Raw genomic sequence first — 23,339 nt, 5'->3', positions numbered from 1 at the left:
AACGTTTTTCAAACAGGGTTCATTAGACTATATTTCAACTAGGTACATTATTTTGAAAAAAGATAAGAAAGTAACTTAAACATTCATAAACATAGAAGTAATTACTGTTGTAGATTCTTCGTTATATTGTAAACATTGAAATAACTAGAAGCTATACCTGCTTATATTTAGAGCCAGTGTCTGACGATCTTTTTTTACGATGGCCCTAATATGTTTACTTCTACAGTCGATAAGGGCGCCATATCAGTAGAAAAAAGAAACAGAATATCTCCCTTTTTGTCGGTCGCGCGTACACAATCCTTTTTGTTTGTTGTGAATAGCAACTTCGCTTTTTAGTTAACTCGGATATTTTAACATTTCTGAAACAATATTTTCTAATTGGTAAAACGTAAAAAATCCTTAGATTTGACAACTCTGTTGAAACTGGTCATTCATCTTGCCGCAGCTATAAACGCAATACATCCGGCCAGCCGACGCGACGCACAGTGTGAAATTTTGAGGTTCTAGGTGGAATTAATTCGATTTGCCAACTTTATCCTAGGTCCTAAGTTATTGTAAAATTTATTCAAGGAATGTCCATTCATCAATAAAAAAACATATGTTTATTTTTAAAATCAAGCTTATTATTTAAAAATGCTCATTACTTTATCTTTCGGACAAAACGATAAAATCATCTAAAATATCTAGCCCGTTTAGTCAAATTTTGCAGGCGTTTTAGTGAGAAGTGTTTACTTTCAGGAATAACTACATTGATATTATTTTTATATTAGGCCTACGTAGTAAGCTATCATTTTTTAAAAATATTTCTGCTATATAGTTTGACTGAAAAGAAATGTTAAAGAAGTACCTGCAGTTACCTATGAAAAATTGTAATTTAGCTACTTTAAATATGTTTTTGTTACATAATACCACATAATACCACGATAACTTTGTCATTTCTTGAAAGGCCACTTTTTATAGCATACGACATAAAAAAAATTAGCTGCGTTTAGGTGCGCTTTAGCTATACATATATATTTTTTAAGATGGCTGCGCGCTTCACTCGTCAGGATGTATATGAGGTTTGTACTTCTAACACTCCAAAGAAGCGGCGAAGCGCTGTGGTGAATTTTATATTGGAACGCTTTGATTCTAGTAATCTTTCAAGAGCTGTCAAAGAAAATAGAAGAGTTTCGGCCAGGACGTTTTGTCAGAAAATCGAGATCAAACGGAAAAAGGCAAATAAGCATAAACATATCTTCTTATCTAAAAATTCTGATTGGTTAAGGGGAGAATTTCGATTATCTGTATTAGCAAGAGTAAAAAATGAAAGAAAAATCTCAAATAGAGTCTCTTTGTGCGGTAAGGTTCGTCGAGAAATCAACAATTGATTATTTTATTTTCTTTGATTGTATGATTTTCTCCGATTTAGATAGTTTTTCCAAATCGGTTTGACCCACAAACATTTTATAGTGTATTTTGTTTGTATATAGTACTTTCTTATTTGCTTTTCTTATAGATTATGTATTTTGGTTCGGCAACGCCACATTTTGTAGAATTTTAGACACTCCGTATATTAAACTCCGTAGTTACTAACCTCAAAACTATTATCTAATCAACAAAATTTTTTATTAAAAATAACATTTTATGAATCATTGATAATATAGTAAAAAAGTTTCCCATATATGTACCAAACATTATGAGAGACCCTGTATATGCCCTACTACGATTATTTTGGTGCATGGTCTACCTTGCCTTGATAAAATTTCTTATATAAAAACGAAAAAGACTAATATTTCATTAAAAGAGTCGCTGAAATATTTTTTTCCAGCTACAACCCGTAAATTTCACACTGTGCGACGGCCAGGTCGTTGCGACCTGGTCGTCAGTGAGTTCGAGCCCACTGCCTATTACAAATAAAACAAAATTCTATAACAAAGTACATCTTTAACGCCTCTTCATAAAAATCTAATACATTTGCATAAAACCATCTGGGGAGATAATATTTGACCTTTTCAAAATGTACATGGAATTTCCTATGTTCCGATGCACCACATGGTATACCTTTTATACACGAAAAACAATATATCAACAGAAATGGTAGTACTATACCTATGATAATCGCAAAACAATTTCCGATGCACGTGATCAACATTGAGTGACAAGCGATGGCGACAGCGCTGCCAGATTGTGATGAATTTATGAGATGAATCTTAATTTAAGATTGACACACAACTTATTTATTATATTATTTTTTAAAGAGTTTTACGTTTTATTTTTAATTTAATAACTAATACTTTAGTAATTAATTGATTTATTTATTTTACTTATTACATATTGGCAAAAACTAGTCCATTATGAAGATTATTCTAAGCGTTATTATGGGTTATTTATTTATTTATTGATGTACATCTTACATCGCCATAAGTGGTAATAACAAGTAAGAGGGTGCTATTTTTTTTCACAATAAGGGGCCGTCCTCTGCCGGAAACACTGCGACCTGTGAGGCCTATTGTGTTTGTCCCCTTTCTATATCTGCACCCATTCTCCTATCCCTGTGCCCTGCACTAACTTATGCAGGTCCTTGATAGGATGGGAGCATAGTTCCTCCGGTTCTAGTCTAGCTTTTCCAAATAAAAAGTGTCGCTTGAAGAGGGTGCTATTAATGAACAAACTAATAATCACAGAATTTAATACATACTAACTTTGAATGTGGTATAATGTGTTTATTAATCAAACTTACTTTTCTGACTACAAACAGTCAAGTGTAATAAAGGACCTTTATTGTCACGTTCTTGTTAAAAATAGTTAAAAAAAAACAGGGAAGTACAAGCTTTTTGCTTCGACCGTTTAAATGCTTAGGCATATTTCCAACACACAATTTCAAGAAATGGAATACAATTTAGTTCTTAAAAGAACTGTTTGTGCTTAAAAGTGCAATTTTTAAAAAAGGACTATGAAAATAGACAAAAAAACGAGAATTACTCACAAAGATTAAACAACAACACGATATTATATAAAATAATGACTGACACTCGGATAATTGTCAAATAATAAAGGACAACATTGCTGAACACGGCGCAATGTGACAACACAGCAATAATAAAATTCGGTTTAAACTAATTTTTGCAGCTTAAATCTAAATAAAATATATGTTGCAATCATTTGCTCTATAAAGCAAAATGAAGGGCTGCTCGGTATCTTAAATTATACAACAAATTTAAACATTTTTGCCAAAATTTTATTTAGTCAGGTTTATAGACTTTAGTGTCCATGTCGATATGATTGATGACGTGCATGGGAAAATGTTTTGCGCTTACTAATATAATATATCTGTGTATTATGTATGTATGTTTGGAGTTATATATTTAATGATTTATATAATCGAAGTTATTCTATAAGCTACCCTGACGCTGAATATTTTCAAATCCGGAAAGCTACATTTACTGTCTGCCCTTTACAATGTAGTTATAATATTCCTGATTTAATGGGATGTTTTTAGGATGAGATTTTTGTTATGTCTGTTTTCAAAGGCTCCATTGTTACCTCGGAAAATTTGCTATTAATATGTAAATTATGCTTGATATTGTTTACTACGCTTTTTGATTGTTAAGCCAGAATCTCCAAAATATCAACTCCTTTTCAATTTAGATGTTGCCCAAAAATAGTTTCGTAAATAATAAAACAGTTATTATTTGGAATAGACATTTTATTTTACAAAACGATTTATTTATCTTAAAATGTTGTTGTCAAAACAGCAGAAATTGTTTCTACATTAAATCTTTACTTGTTTTGTTATAGAAACCGCCTTTGAAACGGGAAGACTCGTTTTTGCAAAGATTTTCAACGAGGCAAATACCGGAAGCTCAAGAAACTGTTGAAGACACCGGAAGTGAAGGTTGTGCAGGTAAATATTAGATATATCTGAAACTGTATTTCTAATTATGTATTGTTTATATTAATATTAGGATGATTCAAAATAAAATTTTTACCGACAGGCTGAAAAGTTTCAGTTTGACATAAAAAAATACCAGTTAGAATTTGAGCCCTTATAATATTAATATTAAGACTGCCCACATCACGTTTTTCTATTTTCCTTAAGAATACCTTGGAAAAATTTTGTTCTGCACTTTATGAATTTTATTGCTGGCCTGTCGTGTGTTATAAAATAGACCCTTACTTTTTTTTGTAGAGAATTGAACGTTCTACAAAAAAGGTCTCTTATGAATTTTCGAAAAACCTAATAGTTTAAGAGTTATTCGAGGCAAAAGTTCAATACATCGTAAATTTTAAGGTTTTTGGCAAATTTGATGGTTTCATTGGAATAAATCACCCAAAAAATTCATATTTATCTTAAATTTAGTTTCTTAGACAATAATCTATATTGGTATATAAATCTGACTGTCCTGACTGATACTGACTCATCAACGCCCAGACCAAACCCTTGACCCTAGAAAGCTGAAATTTTGCACAGGGGTTCCTTTTATGATGTTTACGTAAGATAAGAAAGGATTTTTAAAAATTCATCCCCTAAGGGGGTAAAAAGGGGGGTGGAATATTACAATATTTTTTATTTAAAAACGGCCAAGTTTCCGAAAAACGCTGAAACACGTATATTTTATTTTCTTTTTTACATATTTTCAGATTTTTAAAAATGTATACAGGGTGTTTCGAAAAATCTGGTCATGGATTAATCACGATCCTGCTTAAAGCGCTTGACGTAAAAAGCTGATTTTGGAAAACGGATTGACTTTAGGGTGTAGAGGTTCGATAAGAAGGGATTTTTCGAAACTCGAATTTAAGGGGGTGAAACCGCCCCTCAAATATTAGAATATTTTTTATTTAAAAACGGTCAAGTTTCCGAAAAACGCTTAAACACGTATATTTTATTTTCTTTTTTACATATTTTAAGATTTTTTAAAATGTATACAGGGTGTTTCGAAAAATTGATTAATTGGTCATTGATTAATCACGATCCTGCTTAAAGCGCTTGACGTAAAAGCTGATTTTGGAAAACTGATTGACTTTAGGGTGTAGAGGTTCGATAAGAAGGGATTTTTCGAAACTCGAATTCTAAGGGGGTGAAACCGCCCCTCAAATATTAGAATATTTTTATTTAAAAACGGTCAAGTTTCCGAAAAAACGCTTGAACACGTATATTTTATTTTCTTTTTTACATATTTTAAGATTTTTAAAATGTATACAGGGTGTTTCGAAAAATTGATTAATTGGTCATTGATTAATCACGATCCTGCTTAAAGCGCTTGACGTAAAAAGCTGATTTTTGGAAAACAGATTGACTTTAGGGTGTAGAGGTTCGATAAGAAGGGATTTTTCGAAACTCGAATTCTAAGGGGGTGAAACCGCCCCTCAAATATTAGAATATTTTTTATTTAAAAACCGGTGAGTTTTTGGGAAAAACTCTTAAACATGTATATTTTATTTTGTTGTTTTACATATTTTAAGGTTTTTTAAAAATTTATACAGGGTGTTTCATAAAATATAACCATTGAGTAATCACGATTCTACTTAAACTGCTTGACGTTTAAAGCTGATTTTTGGCAAACGGATTGACTGTGGGGTGTAGAGGTTCGATAAAGAGGGGTTTTCGAATTTCAAATTCCAAGCGGGTGAAAACGACCCACAAATATTACAATAATTGTTTTTAAATACGGCGAGCCTTTCGGGAAAACACTTGACACGCATAATTGATTTTGTTTTTTACATATTTTGAAATTTTTAAAAAATCATACAGGGTGTTCCAAAAAGTTGGGTAATTGATTAATCACGATTCTGCTTAAACTGCTTGACGTAAAAAGCTTATTTTTGGCAAACGGATTTTTCGAAAGTCAAATTCCAACGAGATGAAACTACCCCTCAAATATTATACCAAGTTATATAATAATATCGCCATATTGTTTTTTCTCATGCTGACATAAATGTAAGAAAATTTTATCTTAGTTTGTATGTTAATGGAAATTCTTGCTTTGCTTGATCATCACCATTACAAATGATTAATCCGACGCGAACGAAGTCGCGGGTACACACTAGTTGTTAATAATTTTTTGCAATAATGAGACCAGGAAACTCTTTGAGATCATTTTTAGCACAATTGGCTTCGAAATCATAGTTTATCTCGTTTTTGTTTAATCTAAAGACAAAAAAATTTCTCCGGTCATTTGAAATAGTTACATAAGGAATATATTGACTAACGATTGGTTTGTTGACTAACGATTGTTTTATAAGTACTTTTTCCATAAGTACTTATAAAATTACTTAGTGAAATTTAATCTAAATCAATATTATTATTGAAGATTTTTTTTAAACAGTCTGGATAATGTTGCCGACGTTTTCGAACTACTTGTAACAAATATTGTAGTTGATTTTCATCTTTAGTGGAGTAATATTGTTATATTCTTCGATTAACGCAACTCCTCTTTCAGCTACGCCATTCGTTACTTTTAATGATTTTAAAAAATTCAGCACATTCCATGTAACTATCATCATTAGACCAAGTTGAAATGTCACTTTCTAAAAAATCGCTCGGTAAATCAAATTTTTTAAAAAATTCCAATATTTTTTTGATACAAAATCACTTAAATATTTTTGTAAAAATAATTCGCGTTCATTATCGAGTACTTGGTACCACTGATTTCTTATTATAGAAGCTGGTCGAGAATCAATTTTCTCAATCATTTTTCTTTTTATATCTACGGAAACATTGGAATAAAATATAGAGATAACTGCTAATTCCTCATTTAAGCACCACATGTGATCACTCATTTTAGCTTTTTGTAAAACAGCCGCATAAACACTATCATAGAAAATCAATCTTTTTATAAATTCTAAATCATTATTTGGTGAAAGAATAGCAGTTAAGATCACAAACACATTGTTTCGCCGAGTGAAAGATGGAATTGATCTCGAAACATGAATTTTTTCAAGCTGTAGATGGCTTTTACCATCCACCGCGCATGATGCATGGCACCAGGACGCTTAAAACTGAATGTTTTCCTCACCAGACACCGCACGTTCCTGGATATTATAGGAAGGAAATCGACCAAGTTTTTAGAAAATTACGATTCCTTTACCGTTGCTCCGTTGTTTCAGATCCGTTTGTCAGACTGTACTCTATCTACAAGTCTATTTATAGTAGAGAAATAACTATGTTACCGAACAAAATTTAAAAAAAAATATAGTTTTTATCGGTCAAATAATAATAAAAGAACTACTCACCTATAATTTTGGGAATTCAAATTAGTTACAATGACTTTTAAAACATTTACAGCCTATTGAATGAACAGAAAAACAGTTTAACGTGATTTTTGTTTTCATAAAAAAAAATTATAATAAATCTTCGAACTATTCGATTTTTCTTTGGACGACTACCGAAAATGATTAACAATTATTGTCTAAAAAATCTGAATTATCTAAATTTAAGATCTTCTTCTTAGGCCGCCGCGCCGCGCCGTCTCCCTTCGGAGTTTGGCGATTCAACTGGCTAGGATGATACGTGAAACCGCACTTCTGAAAATTTCAATCGATGTTCTTCCGAACCAACGACACAGATCCCTAAGCCAGGAGTTTTGCCTTCTTCCCACTGATCTCCTGCCCTTAATTTTGATTTCGATGACCAGTCTGAGTACATCTTATCGATCACCCCTCATGATGTGACCGACGCACAGTGGGCAAAAATCCAGAAGTATGTTGCAAAAATTCTTTTATTGTACGATTTCATTCAAATTTGGTAAAAACATTCTATGCCAGTAGCCCGTGAACCCAGTTAGTTTTGACTGACTTGAGATTGGCTAGGTGTAGTGGGGGGGATTCATAAAATGGAAAAATCATCTTTTGACTAATACAGCTACCAAAATGCGGTAAGAATATTTTACATTTCACTACATTTTACGATTTTTGGCAGAGCGAAGATGAAACAGACAAATATTGAGCAATTATTACTCCTCCGGCATATACAGGGTTTGTTAGGTTAGGTATATATATTGACATCCTCTGTATCTTTTTTATTCGACGTTTTCGAAAAAAGTGTCTTGAATAAAAGTTTAATGGTCTGGAATACATTTTTCAAAACTGTCTTCTTTGCATATACCGGGTGCCTTAGAAATCCTGTGCGTGGCCCAACTTTCTTATTTCAAATTAGTACCCAATTTTTTATTTATTTTTTTTTTTATTTTCTTCTAAAAATCCTAACTACTTTTATGTAGCATATCCTATACCTAATTTGAAATAAGATTTTTTGAAGCACTTTGGATATGCGAAATAAATTTTTTGGCAAATTTATCCAAAACCACTTTCATTTGAGAACGTCAAAAAAAAAGGAAACGTCAAATAAAAAAGATAAAGGGGGTGTCAATGTATAAAAGGAAACCCTAAGTATACTAATCCAATCGAACTTTTATTCAAGATTGTTTGTCATTTGAATAAGTTGGGTCTCTAATAATACCAGACAATATGTCAACAATATTTTATTATTATATTTTAAATAAGCAACAATATTCTGAGACTTAAACAATGACGATTTCGAAAATAACAGAACTTATACCTATTAAAAATATCTAAATTTTATTTTACCACCTACTATTTACTGATATTTTGTTTTATAACAGCTGGAAGCAATGGTCACGAAGTGCACATTTTTAAATCTGAAAGAAAAATCCATTTCATTTAATTTAAAAAATTAGGTACTGTCAAAATTTGTCAATTTGTCAAAAAATGTCATTTGACATTTATGACATACCTCTTCGGAAATCTTGAGAAAAATTACGTAACTTTATATTTCAAGCTCTTCTCTAGCTACTATAACAATTAATTTATGAGAAGTATCCATATAAAGGATCTTACTATACACATACGCATGGAGACATACGCTTCCAATAAGTTTAAAGTTGCGATTTTTTGCGATTTTTTTCACTTAACTTTTCTAAGATAGAATATATGCCACTATCAAAAAAACCTTAAATGATTATGTTCTACTTTGACCTTTATCTAGTTTTTATCCAAAAAATCAAAATAAAAGATCCTTTTTTACTTACCTTGGCATTAAATTTACCGCAACCGGGAATCTACGTAAAACACATTATGACAATTTCACAATAATTATTGACAGCAAGCTAAGGTCGTCCGATTCAATTATTATAATACTGTGTCACTTGAATGCAACGCCTACTATTTAAAAAATTGTAGAAAAAAGGCAGTTATTGGACACAAATTAACTGAAAATGTAGGTTTTGCGCAAAGTTCGTTTTACAGCCCCCCGAAAGAGACTCCGAATATGTTTTTTTGTTAGTTTTATGTGGTTTCCTCTTAACTAATATGTTTCCAATCTAATGTTATTGCCATAAATGCTAACTGTGGATGTTATTTTTTGCAACTTGGTTTGGACATATTGCCTACTGTGCGACGTACTGTAACTTCCTTTCCTTCGCTGTTGATAGGAGCTCTTTATCTTTGCCCATCCGCCTGAGTACCTCCTCATTTGTCACTCTATCCATCCAGGATATACGCAGCATACGACGATACAAGTACATCTCAAAAGTAAAAGTGTTAATGCGGTTTTCCAATATCTGATTGAGTGTCCAACTCTCAGAGCCGTAGAGAAATACTGGAAAGATGTAGCAACGCAGCATACGTATGCGCAGTTCGAGGGATAGATCTTGGCTAGATGAGAGGGTTTTCATGGAAGCAAAAGTACGTCTGGCCTGTTCGATCTTCGCTGAAATTTCAGTTTTGGGGTCGCAAGCGTCGTTAACGAGGGCTCCTAGATACTTTATGGACGATACTTGTTCTACCACCTTGCTGTTAATTCTGAGGACAGTCTTTCCCGGTGTTTTGGAAAATACAACAAGTTTAGTTTTGTTAGCATTGATGTGTAATTCGTACTGTATGCTATGTTCACCGATGCAGTCCATCATGTTCTGAAGGTGTAGAATGTTACCAGCCAGTACGACCGTATTATCTGCGGAGCGAATATTGTTGATTAAATATATGTTGATTGTGAATAAGGTGGTCATCACATTGAGAAGCGTTTGGTTTTTTGTAATGGGATAAAAGTGAATTTTAGCCAATCAGTGGGTATCTTGCCGGCTTTATATATCGAATTAAACAGTTCTGTAAGGAATCTGTAAGAATCTTAAGGCCCCTGTCATCTGCATCGATCGGCGATTAGCTTTAGGGTTTCCGAGTGGATCTGGTTTGGTCATATTGCCTTGTTTTTCTTCTGAAGCTCTATAGCACGTTTGACTTCTTCCTTTGTAATATCAGGACAATTTCAGGACAAATTTAAGATAGACATGAATTTTTTGGTGATTTGTCCCAATAAAACCATCAAATTTGCTGTAATGCATCAAAAACCTTAAAATTTGCGATGAATTGAACTTTCTTTTTTTTTAAGAATAGCTCTTAAACTATTACGTTTCTCGAAAAATCATAAGAGATTTTTTTTGTAGAACGTTCAGTCTCTACAAAAATAAGTAAAAAGATTTACTTCTTTTTTTTTTTCTTTTTTATGACACACGACAGGCTAGCTATATAATTCATAAGGTGCAGAACAAAATTTTTACCTGGTATTTTTATGGAAAATGGAAAAACGGGATGTGGTCAGTCTTAATATTAATAATGATGGCTCAAATTTTAACTGGTATCTTTTTACGTCAAATTGAAACTTTTGAGTCTGTTTGCAAAAAAAATGTTTTTCTTTAATCACCCTATATAATTAATATATTGTTTTAGGTGACAATAGATCGGCACCGCGTCGTCGTAGGAAAAGACTCAGGCAACCCAGAACAGTAGTCAATCCAGACTCGAATTTTTATTTTTATTGGTTATTCGTGCTGACAATTTGTGTGTTACATAATTTATGGACGTTAATTGTTAGGCAGAGCTTTCCTGAACTCCAGGTAAATATTATCAGCTATATTTTATTGAAAATTCCACACCTGTAATATTTTACCAATCAAAACGTGTTTTCGTACCAATCAAAACAAATCACCATGGCAACGTACAAATTTTAGTGAAAATTTTTTCCTTGGGGGCACCCTTTGAATAAGAAGACTAAGGAAGGAGCATATCAAAAATCTTAGGTACACCGCGATGGGCCTCAAATATGGCCGACTTAAATTCCGGTTTATCAGTGTCGTTCTAATTTCATTTAAAAAATGTAAAACTATGATGTAGGGTAGACGTGGGGTAGACTCAATAATTTGTTGTTTTATTTTACGTTGTGAATAAATGTTGGTAGTTATTAAAATTGTTATAAAATATATAATTCTAATAAAAATAGATAAGTTATAATAAGTATTTATTAACACAAACATCCGATACGCTACTGAAGCAGGTAAGTCAAATTAACGTATCTAAATTCTTTGACATCTAATTTTTGACAAGTAATAAATAAAAGCTAAAATGCAAGAAAAATATATAATTTAGTTAATTTAAGTGAATTTCATAAATGATCGGTTTAATACACGCATGTATATTATATAGTCACTTACTAGCGAAAAGTTGTTCCATTATTTCACTCAATTTTTGCCGAGATCTACCGCACGCTACACAACCAACTATTTTAGAGTCTTTTTCGATAAATCGCGATAGTGTCACTGTTAATTTAAGTTCTGCCACAATTTCCATCTAGATTTACTACCTTTATACAACTATCAGTAGTAGAATAAATAATAAATAACATAAAATAAGCTCCGTAAAGACTGACAAATCCACAAAATTTCAAATAAAATTCAAATATGTCAAATGAATCGTCAAACAGAACTGTCAAGGATCCCCACCCTAGAGAGCTTTTATGGTGGCTTTTCCGCCCACCATACATGAATACATGGATAGCATTATGCTCCTTCCTTAGTCTTCTTATTCAAAAGGGGGCACCCAACGCGAGGCACCCAACAGCGGCACCCAACAGCGGATACTGGAAATTTTTTGACGTTTATAATAACAGAATATCTTTTTAGGAGTCTGGTTTTTATTTGTTTACATGATAATTTTGGTACATTTCAGTTACAAAGCTGAGATGTTTTCTATATTCTTTGGACATCTTTCTTCTTAATGGCGAAAATGTAGGACTTGGAATGGATTGAATTAAATGTCTATGTCTAATGAAATATATATAATATTTAGACACTATTTTATTCACCTTTTTTCCATTTAGCACTTTGAATTTTGAGTAGTTTAGATGCAAATATTCGTGAACAATTCGAAACAAAGTTTCTTTCTTCACGTAGGAGCCATAATACTCTATTAATGCGGGTAAATAATTCATCGCACGATGATTGATCATTACATCAGACAATTTCACGCATATTTTGCATGTAGTATGATTTTCAAACCGATTCATTTTTAAAACAAAGAATTTTGTTGGTTTTTCAAGCTGCACAATATTCTTTATTACAACAAAACGCGAGTTTTTTTGATATTTTGAACTGTCAAAATACGATGATCACAGCCTTTTATGATTGACGCTTGCTGACGCTGCGCGCTGGATATGAATTTCATACCACTTTTAGTTACTCAAAACTTACGTAAAATTAAAGAATATATTGTGTTGTGTCTTAAGATGGTATTTTCGTGCAACTACAACGAGTAGAAGTCAACAATTTAACGGTCTTTAACGAATTTAAAGGTCTAAATTGCTGTCACAACTGTGACGCGCTGTAAATCTGTTCATGCAGCGTTCCGAAAAACCTTATAAATTATGATTTTCTACCAGTTTAGTAACTATAAAATGAAAGAATATAGTATTTTAGGTCCTAAAATGGCACTTTTGAGCTACTAAAATCATTAGAAATCAACAGTTTATAGGCTAAAAATATACCAAAAATAGAAAAATATATTTTAATTATTTTATTTTTAAACACAATTTGGTCTGGAATTTTCTTACCGAATACCACACGAGGTCAAATTAAATCCGGAAATTTTTTCTCACTCAAGAAAATTTTTAGAAAATACCGCGTTTCGCTAGCTACTGTAATTTTGGAGTTACGATTTTTTAAAATTTTTACCTGTTGGTATGGTCGACAAAAAAGTGCACGTAAAATAAACTATTTCCCGTTCTGCAAAATATATATTTCAATAACAACCCGAAAATGGAGGAAACGATTTTTCACTAATAGGTATTGGAAAAACAAATAACAAAAATTGGATTTTTCCGCCGTTGTTGAATATTTGCATGTCATTTATAATTAGTTTTTGATGTTATTTATGAAACCATAGGAAATAATAATTATAAAATATGACCGAGTTTTCCAAAAAAGCTCTATTAAGTTTACTAATTGAAATGTTTATTCTGAAATTGTTTTTACAAAATACGCCGACAATGGTAACGAAATATTTTTTATATTGATAGTGACTCAAATATAAAATAAGTATCTTTTTTCAATTTTGCAGAATTTTAAATAAAATTTACTATATTTTTTCGCTTGTGGGGATTTTCCATAAAATTGACATACCAGAATACCATAGTCACATTTTATTATACCGTATGAATTTTGGATTATGATAATGTTTAGACTTTTTCAAAATTATAAAATAGTATAATATTCTTCTTAATTAGTGGATATATTTTCTAATACCTACTGTAAAACCATATACAGGATGAGTCTTAAATAAGTGAAAATATGTTTATGGGTAGTATATTTCGACCATAGAATTTTTTTCTGACCGCCTACTTGCCACCATTTCAAATACTTCACTTGTACATCAGAAGTTAAACAATAGTCAACTGAGACTTGAATCAATTCACTTGATAAATTGACATGATTTGTCGAGTTTAGACGGTCATATAACATTCGTGCGAATTGAATTTCACTGACTTGATCAATTCACTTGACTCGAACGCACATTTTTTAATCTTTTTATTGAGACTAGATTACAAAAACAAATTAAATAGTTCTGTTAAATATTCGATTCTGTCCATGAGTATTATTTGTCGAGATATTTATACACATTATTATTGTAATGTAATTAGCCACTTTGTATTCCCTTTCCATTGTTTTAACAATGGAGATAGAAACACCGAAGTGCAAAATTTGTTGATTTTATCCCCTAAACACCCTTATATTCCTAATGGAATACAATTATTCGCCAATTTTGTAATAAATCGAAAGGTTTTCGGATCCCAATGATACATTTCCATTAACTGGCACCCATTATTACGCATTTAAATTCATTCTCGACGAATAAATAAAATATTAGTGTATTTAGATAGCCCCAAAACATCGCAATAAACGTAATATATAGGACGTACTATTCCGGCTTCGTAGGATGGAAATAAAACTGCCATAAACTTTTACCAGATTTAGACGATTGAGAAGTTAACAGTAGAAGTTAAAGTAAAATAAAATAAAATCTAATTTAGACACATATCAGTGTTTGAAAACATCAGGAAGCTAAGATTCCTAGGCTGGAACTCTGTAACTAAATAGCGATCGGTAGCGATAAAGATTATTGACCTTGGCTGTACAAGAATTAGAATTTAGAATAAGTGGGAGGGGGGTTAATCTCTGCGACCTTAGAGATCTATTGTGTCCCCTTTTCTTGCGTTATAACTCATCATACAGTCCCAGGACTTCCTACGGAGATCCGTGTCCTTCACAGTCGAGGAGCTACGACCCAGGCCGAGTAGACGAAACGGTAGCTTGTGTCGCCTGTTGGGGCAAAGCTAAATGTGGCCCCCGGTCTGTTCAGATAATGATATACTTCTAATATACATTTTGTAAAAATTGAATGACGTATGCATAATGGTTGACAAAATTCAAGTATTTATACAGGGTGTCCCAGGCTGAGCCTGCATTAGAAGCTTCTAGAGAACTAAAATATCTACAACCGAGATTTTTTGCATATCATTGTTTCACAACGAGATCTATCGATTAAAAATATTTTCAATATGGCGGCACTTCCGGAAGTACCGGAAGTTGACAGCAATTTTCTTATTTTAAATATGTCCCAATTTTTTATTATATATTTAAATTCTCTGTAAAATTTTATGAATTTTAATATTAAACACTCTATACCTAACGTTAACCGTTTTTGAGAAAAAAAAAATATTTATAATTTTTGGAGGAAAAAAACTGCCTGTTAAAAATATGTATACAGGTTGTTAATTTGTTTATTACTTGCGGCAAGAGCTTTATGGTTGAAATATGGCAACCATAACCTAACGCGACGGGACGAGTCGGCAGAAAACCCTATAAGTGCATGCGTTCTCAATAGGCAGTGTTGCCATTCTGTTCCCCTATATGTAACTGTCGAATTAACAACCTGTATAGCCTAAACGTCAAATTTAATGATTGCCACAGCCACTGTACCATAAAGAGAAGTCATGTGGCTATCTATTTCAAAAATTAAATTGTCCGAATGTCATATAATAATGGCCGCATCTATCATGGAATTGAGCGATTAAAAGATTATAAAAATCATAAATCATTTTTTTCAAATGGAAATCCACTTTTTTTATTTCACTCGTGAAAAGGTTTACATTACTTTCGTTTTTAAAATTTGTTAATGAACAGTTGCTGTACCTAAAATAAATCATTTTTCCGGACACCCTGTATACTGTAATAATTATAATTTATAATATAATATTATAATAAAAATCCATATAGGTAGATATAAATATGTTACTCATCAGCTGTGCCGTTTTTACGTAGGGACCTGATGGGCCAAGGCCCTGGGAGTATTAAGGGCCCCAGCTCTAAAAAGGCCTCAAAACGACAACATCAATTTTTTAAAGCTTATAATAATATTTTTAAATCGAAAAACGAATGCAATTTGATGTAATAAAACAAGTAAGTGCAAAAGTAAAGTGTTTTGGTGTATTGTGGTGAATTAGTGTTTTATTTTGCTGTTATAACACCAAATTTAAAACCAAAGGACCAAAGGTTCCAACCCCAACTGTAATAAATTAGAGGTATTAAATTATTGAACATAATTTTGCTGACGAGCCGTATACTACCAATCACGGGCCATGCAGTATTAGATCAAGAAATCCCCGACCGAATGTTCGCAAGTATTTAATGGCAACTTATGAGGGAAAACAAACAAAGTGATGGAAATACCGGTTCCACATATGTGCCGCGTTACTTTCGCGACCGTTCCAGGGAAATGCCGCGGCAAAATATCATGATTTTGTAAGTCCTCCAAGATCCGAGGGGCCCCTTTGCTGTCTCAGGCCCGCCCGCGCTCGTGGCCTCTGATATACTAAAGACGGCACTGCTCATCATCGGTAAAGAAGCTAGAATACAAGTTATGTTGTGCATTGGTTGGAATTTAAAATGTTTATTCAGTAAAAATAAATAATGAAACTATCGAAAAATAACTTAAAAGCTAAAATAAATAAATTTAGTCTCAAAATATATAAAAAATAATAATTATTTGATATGTTAAACAAAGAAAATTACCCCTTGATTTAATTTCCTATATAGAAAAAGCCATTGACAATTACTGGGGCCTGATAATTGATAATTAAGTAAATATCTCCTTCCATTTATACTGTTTATAGTTTGCGTATACGCATGGTTTGCATACTCCTCCTACAAACTGCTTCATAACTACTGAACACATATTGGCCTTGTTTGCCAGTTGAATAAAAAATTATTTATTAAGATTCGGGAGGCCCCCTAAAAGACGGGGCCCGGGGCGGACCTCCCCTTTCGACCCCCCCCCTTAGTTCGCCACTGCGCTTTTGTTTGTTTAACTAATTCAGAAAAACCAGTTCTTCAGGCACTCTATCTTTTACTTTTCGCCGATGAGGTCTTATTCTTTCAAAAGAGAAAACTTTCCCCATAAAATATTTTTTTATTGTAGGATAATAAAAAAAACTTTAAATTATTTAAGCTCATTTTTTTAGTATTTTTGGAAAATTTGATGTTCTTGAACCTTGTTTCTATATTCAAAGTTTAATTTTCTTGGATTTCGGTTCGGGAAAACGCTGATTAGTTTTTCATTTGGTTTCTTCTTCTTCCTATTCTAATATTAGGCAGATTGCTTGTTCATTCTTCACATCATGCCTACAGTTTCAATCGATGGTAAGGTTATCACACTATCTTTTTCTTGACCTTCCCGTGCTTCTTCTTCCCAGTGGTGATTTGTCTCGAGCTGACCTTACTATTCTTCCCTCGTCCATTCGGCTTATATGTTCATTCCATTCGCGTCTTCTGTTCAATACCCATTCATTAATGCTATCCAACTTGCATGTTTGCCTCATGTTGTCGCTTCGTTCTCTATCTAGCAGCGTTTTACCTGTGATTTTGCGGAAGATTTTCATCTCGCTTGTTTCCAATAATCTTTTTGTTTTTGCTGTATCCGGTCTGGTTTCTGCTGTGTAGATCATTATGGGTCTGACGACAGTCTTGTATATTCTTGACTTGACCTCGACACCTATGTATTTATTTTTCCATATGGTGTCTTTCAGATATCCAGCTACTCTCACTGCTTTTGTCTTTTGTTGTCTTATCTCTGTTTCGATATCGCCATAACCGAGATATTTAAATCTCATTTCTTGCTGTATTATTGTGTTATACACGACAATCTTGCATCTGATTCGGTATTTTTGATGTTGTCAGGCTCTTTGTTTTGGATGCAGAGATTATCATGTTATAAAATTTTGCTACTAGATTGAAGCGATATACTATTTTTTTGAGGTCGTCCACATTTCCTTCGAATACCACAGCGTCGTCGGCATAACCCGGAATTGTAATATTGCTGTCTCCCATTTTGTATCCAGTTAAATGGTGCACTTGTTTTATTATTTCGTCCATGATTGTATTAAAAAGAAGTGGGCGTAATGAATCGCCTTGTCGTTTGCCTGATTTCTCTGCAGGTATCGGTTCAGTAAGATTCCCGTGGATATTAGCCTGGATTTTGTTAGCACTGTATAAATTTTCTATGAATTTAATTAAGTTATGGGATATTTGTCTGTCATAAAGTAAATGTAGAACATCTTCTAACTGAACCCGATCAAATGCTTTCTGCAGGTCTATGAAACACATGTAAGCTGGTCTGTTGTACTCAATCGATTTCTCTGCAGTCTGTCTTATAACAATGACCGCATCAGTGCATGATCTACCCGTTCCAAATCCTTGTTGCTCATCTGATAGAGATATAATGTTGTTTAATTTGTTTGTTATTATTTTTGTTGTTAGTTTTAATGTTATGCTGAGTAGATTTATGCCTCTATAGTTTCCTGGTCTTTCTTTATGCCCCTTCTTAAACATAAGGATAGTGGCACTTGTTCGCCATTCGTCGGGTATTCTTTGGTAGAGAAAGATATGTTAAATTAGTTTAGTTAATTGTTGGATTAGATATCGTCCTCCATTCTTAAGTAGTTCATTTGGAATTTTTGTCTTGTCCAGGACTTTTTCTGTTTTTTAATTGTCGGAGCGCCATTTCTATGGCTTTACTTTCATTCTGCTCGATTGCACCTTCCTCTTTGCTGTAGAGCCTAGTGAGGTAATCAACTCAAGTATCCTTTGCAATATGCTGAGATTAAATTAGTTCGTTAGTCTCTAATATTGTTCGTTTGGTTTAAATATCTTTAATTGGTTTTAAAAAACAAACATTTCAGCTAACATTATAGCCTTCATCAGTGTTTTTACAAATTTCATTTTAAAGAACTGATATAATTCTAAAGCTAATATTTTATAATTTGGTAAAGGTTCCAATAATTGTAAAAACTGTTTAAAACATCAAGTTAGATCTTTCAGTGATATCTACTAAAGCGCCGCAATATATTAAGTTTTCCATTTTAAGACTTAATGATATATTGGATTCTTATTAGTTCAGATAATAAATAACCAGAATTAATCTCGTTATCTCCTATTGGCTTTAAACGTCATTTAAAATTACATGTTTGAATAAACCATCGATTATTTCTATTTATGCAACTGGTGACGCTATTACAAATGGTAATATTCTTTTGTAGGAGTAAACAGAACATTAATACGTTTAGAAGTTTGGAAATATTCCAATAGAGTAAAATACGGCACAGAGTCTGAGCTTTGAACGATGGAAATATAACTGCCATAAAGTTTCAATTTGGTCTAGTCATTGGCAATATATAAGTTAATTAAATTTTTCCAGACACAATAAACTCCAAGATGAAATTTATAACATAAAATACGAATATAATTCATCGTCACAAATTAGTTAGAATTATTGATCCATTTAATTAACGCATTGGCTAACCTAACCATCAGCCGCCCCGGCAGTTATTTTGCAAATTAATTGTTGTTATTGAGCAGTTGTTGATATTTCGAACAATTGTAAAACATTCAACTTTAAAATCAAAATATTTAAAGCAATCAAATGCGCATTAATCAAATAAATAAAAACGAAAAAAAGAGTGAAACCAGAGTAATGAAAACTCACTACCGTTGAAAAAAACTATATAGTGATGGGAAAAAACGATTAATTTCAATAATCGAGTAGGTACTCGAGTATCAAGCGATTGCAATAACCGAGTGATCACTCGAGCGAAATATCGCTCGTATTTAAAAATACGGTTTTTTTCGCTTGTTGTAAGTACTCGTTAACGCCAGGCGCCAAGCAGTAAGCTGCGTGCGCAGGGCACATATTCTTTCGGTAATGAACGGCAAGTGGCAAGTAGTAAGCGTAGAGCGATTCGCTTGATTTAGTTTATTTCGAAGCATTGTCGATGTAGGTCGTAATTTTGTCCCTCAGATACGCAACGGATAAATATACCGGGTGCGACTCAAAAGTGGCTCACCCCTATAACTTTTTTATTTTTTCACATACAACAACGAGATTTGGTATGTTAGTATATATGGGAATATGGGGAAACACCAGAACACCTCATCACTGAGTGCGCCGAGACGACGACCATCCGTGCCATGAACTTTGGTACGGCTGATGTAAAGGATGGAGAGCTGCCCTCTGTGGAGCCGTCTCAGATAATGGCTTTTGTTAAAGCCTTGAGACTGTATGATGAGTTATAACTCAAGAAAGGGGAACACACAATATAGATCTTTAAGGTCGCGGTGACTAACTCCCCTCCTAAACATTCTACATGTTAGTATATGACATAAATTAGGATTGATTGACAATTGTTTTCGGTCGCTTCCGGTTTCACCGGAAATGACTACAACTTTTGATTTATAAATCGCACTCTCGGTATTTTTTTTACTTTATTCGGTAGAAAATGACACTCTGAATAGAATAACATATCACATGTCAACTTTTGACATTTTCGCATATGTTTTATTTGAAATTGTAACATGCAGTTCATAACGACAATTTGACTCGAAGTACCAAGTGTTTGGTATCAAATTATTGCAGGGCAAGACACTAAAAACATTAGATGATTAAATCTATTTTTCCAAGGCTCCTTGATTAAAAATTAGTGTTTTTAACACAGCCATGGCACTCTAGATTGAAATTTAAAATACAATTTGTTTTTAAGCGAATATGTCGAAAGTTGACATATGATACGTCATTCTATTTAGAACGTCATTTTCTATAGAATAAAGTAAAAAAAAAATACCGAGGGTGCCATTTAAAAATCAAAAATTGTAGTCATTTCCGGTGAAACTGGAAGTGACAGAAAACAATTGAATACGTCAATCAACCTAATTTATGTCATATATTAACATACCAAATCTCATTTTTTTATCTTAAAAAAAATAAAAAAGTAATAGGGGTGAGCCACTTTTGAGACGCACCCGGTATATACGGCGTCGTATAAATTTGCTACCTGCAATGTATGTAGAAAATTCGCTCGGCTTTTTATCGAGTATGTCACATTAAAATCGGACTTCAATTTATTTCATTCTAGGATCGCTTGCGTTCGTCGCTTGGTACTCGTCACTTGCATCGCTCGTTCATGATCGAGCGATGTCGGTTATTTCAATAATCGAGTACTCTAGTGAATTTTCGATCGAGTTATCCCATCACTAAAAAAAACTAATGTGTTTTGATAGCTAGAGCTATCAAATAAATAAATAATTTTTACTATTTTGAGTCCTCCATTCTGACGAACTCATTTCGAAATAATGACATAACTTATTTTTGCATTTCAATTACTTAGGTAACAAAAAAGTTTAGTGTTCTTGCTTAAATTTGCATCTAGCATGTCAAATAATATGTTTTTTGTATGCAATAAAATGCAGTTTTATTTTTACCACAGTACCTAATAGCGCAACTAAACTATAAACAATAACACATTAAATTTGGTCAATTAAAGGCGGTATTTCTATTAACAGTTTACCACCGAACGGCGATATTTCGTTATATTATACGTTTAGCAAAAACCGCTGTACTTGAAAAATTTACGGCGTTGTTCGGCGGTATTCCTGTTGATAAATATGTAAAACTGTCTAACAACGGTCTTCCTTTCGTCAATTGTCTATAGGCTTGGTGCATTCTCCGACGGTGTTGCCACCATCGGATAATATCGTAAACTACTGGTATACAGTATACAAATAGACAGGTTTAAATAGCAAGTATTCGAAAAATCTATTATATAATTATTCTAAAAGTGTTAGGAAATATAATTTGTGAAATTTCTAAAAAATAAAAAAGTAAATATTTTGATATCTTCAGCAGGTCTAATCTATCGTTGCTTGTATTATAATTTATTATTCCAGCCAAGAATCTTTTTAGATGAGTTCAACTACGGTAGCGAGTATAGTTTTACGCACCGGTTTTGCTAGTGGGGCATAATTGATGCTATATCGGCTATAGGATTGGTGCATTCTCCGCCGGAGAACTCGTATATAACAAATACTTACAAATACACGGGTTTAAATGGTGAGTAAACGAAAAAATTAGTATATAATTTTTCTATAAAAGTGTGAGAAAATATAATTTGTGGAAATTCTAAACAAAAAAATTAAAAGGTAAATATTTTGATATCTTCCGAAGGTCTAACTTGCATTATAATTTATTATTCCAGGTAAAAAAATTTTTTAGATTAGTTCAACTACGGTAGCGAGCATGGTTTTATCACCGGTTTTGCTAGTGGGGCATAATTGGAGCCATTTCGGCTATAACGAAATTTTTTAAAGGTACATAATTATAATTTTAGGAGATGTTCATAAAACATTTAATCACTAGTTGATTAAAAAAGTATACCATTAATATTGCAAATTATATTTCATCTTCTCATAGTACATAAACCTGTCTATTTAATTTTTTGATTATGTAACGAGCACTTTGTTTACTCAGTTGTTTCGTCGAACTGTTTGAATCCATTTTTGCTGTTGATCAAATCGGTGTAAGAAATTATGAAGCTATAAAATGTTGTTTCGAGAGAGTTGAATATCTGGGAAAGTTCAGTTATTGAATGTTATTGCACCCAACAACGCCCTAATTACGCTCTCCTTTACGCGTTAACATTTTTTTAGGCAATTTTATTAACATTTGAAATTGTCACAACACAACAAGACGCCTAGTTCGAATTATTTTTCACTTATTTTATACTATCCGAAACAACATTACATCACACAAACCTCTTACCTGAATGTTTTATAGTCTCAATAACTGCACTAGCAAATAACTAAAATACTTAAATATTATGACAAAGCCACGATTTCAATATTATTTCAATGCGATCAACATGACGCACAGTGAGGTATTTGACACAGATAGTTGATCGAAATTTTTTTTATGTAGACCTTATATAAATTATTGCTATTTTCAATTAAAGAGGAAATAATATGAACAAAATAAAGGATAATTCGTCGATTCTAAAAAAAAGAAAGAAAAATCACTGTTCCAGTGTTTCCACAGTCAATGAAACTAATCCCAGTAGTAATATCACAACTAATACTACTAATGCTACGACTGATCCGCGACCAATGCCCATACCACTAAAGTCGCTACTAATGCCAAATTGTGCTATACTGCTAATGGCACTAATGTGATCGCTTTGTACACAATAATGCCATCGCGGTTTACACCTCGCATCAGTATATCACTGATTGGCAGATTAGAGGAAACCAAGAATGTTTTTCTCATTTTATCAGCAAAATCGTAAAAAGTCGCAGTATTTTACTGTATGAAAGCCCAATGTTTACTAAGTAAAACGTATATAGACAATATGCTGAATTCTTCGAAATGCGCAACTAAATCTCTAAGTATAATAAAAATCTCACAAATTTAATCAAATTTTCTGAACGCCTAACTTTTAGTTGCAAAAAAAATCGTTTGTATAGAGAATATCAAAATAAATAATAGGTTTTTGTAGAATAGATACCTGCAGCTTGTTGAGCCATTTTCAATCAAAACAATAATATAAACGTAAAAAGAGCACAAGAACAATAATAATTTATAATTTTAAACATAAAATTTAGCCATTTACCTCTTATCTGTGAGAAGCAACAACT

The 23,339-nt window shown here is 32.6% G+C and overlaps 1 protein-coding gene across 1 annotated transcript in view; it reads left to right on the top strand.

The window, feature by feature from the left end:
* The window catches only part of LOC115875949, a 248,141-nt gene that overhangs the window by 131,500 nt on the left and 93,302 nt on the right, over nt 1-23,339 (top strand). The window contains exons 4-5 of the mRNA XM_030891556.1: nt 3,781-3,886; nt 10,726-10,892. Of these exons, the coding sequence (XP_030747416.1) occupies nt 3,781-3,886; nt 10,726-10,892 (273 nt within the window). The remainder of the gene's footprint in view (nt 1-3,780; nt 3,887-10,725; nt 10,893-23,339) is intronic.

This window comes from Sitophilus oryzae, unplaced genomic scaffold (genome assembly GCF_002938485.1).
Source record: "Sitophilus oryzae breed Bouriz unplaced genomic scaffold, Soryzae_2.0 scaffold_1396_pilon_pilon, whole genome shotgun sequence".
NCBI classification, from domain to species: Eukaryota; Metazoa; Arthropoda; class Insecta; order Coleoptera; family Curculionidae; genus Sitophilus; species Sitophilus oryzae.
The sequence above is the reverse complement of the archived record's forward strand: the minus strand, read 5'-3'. Positions and strand labels throughout refer to the sequence as shown.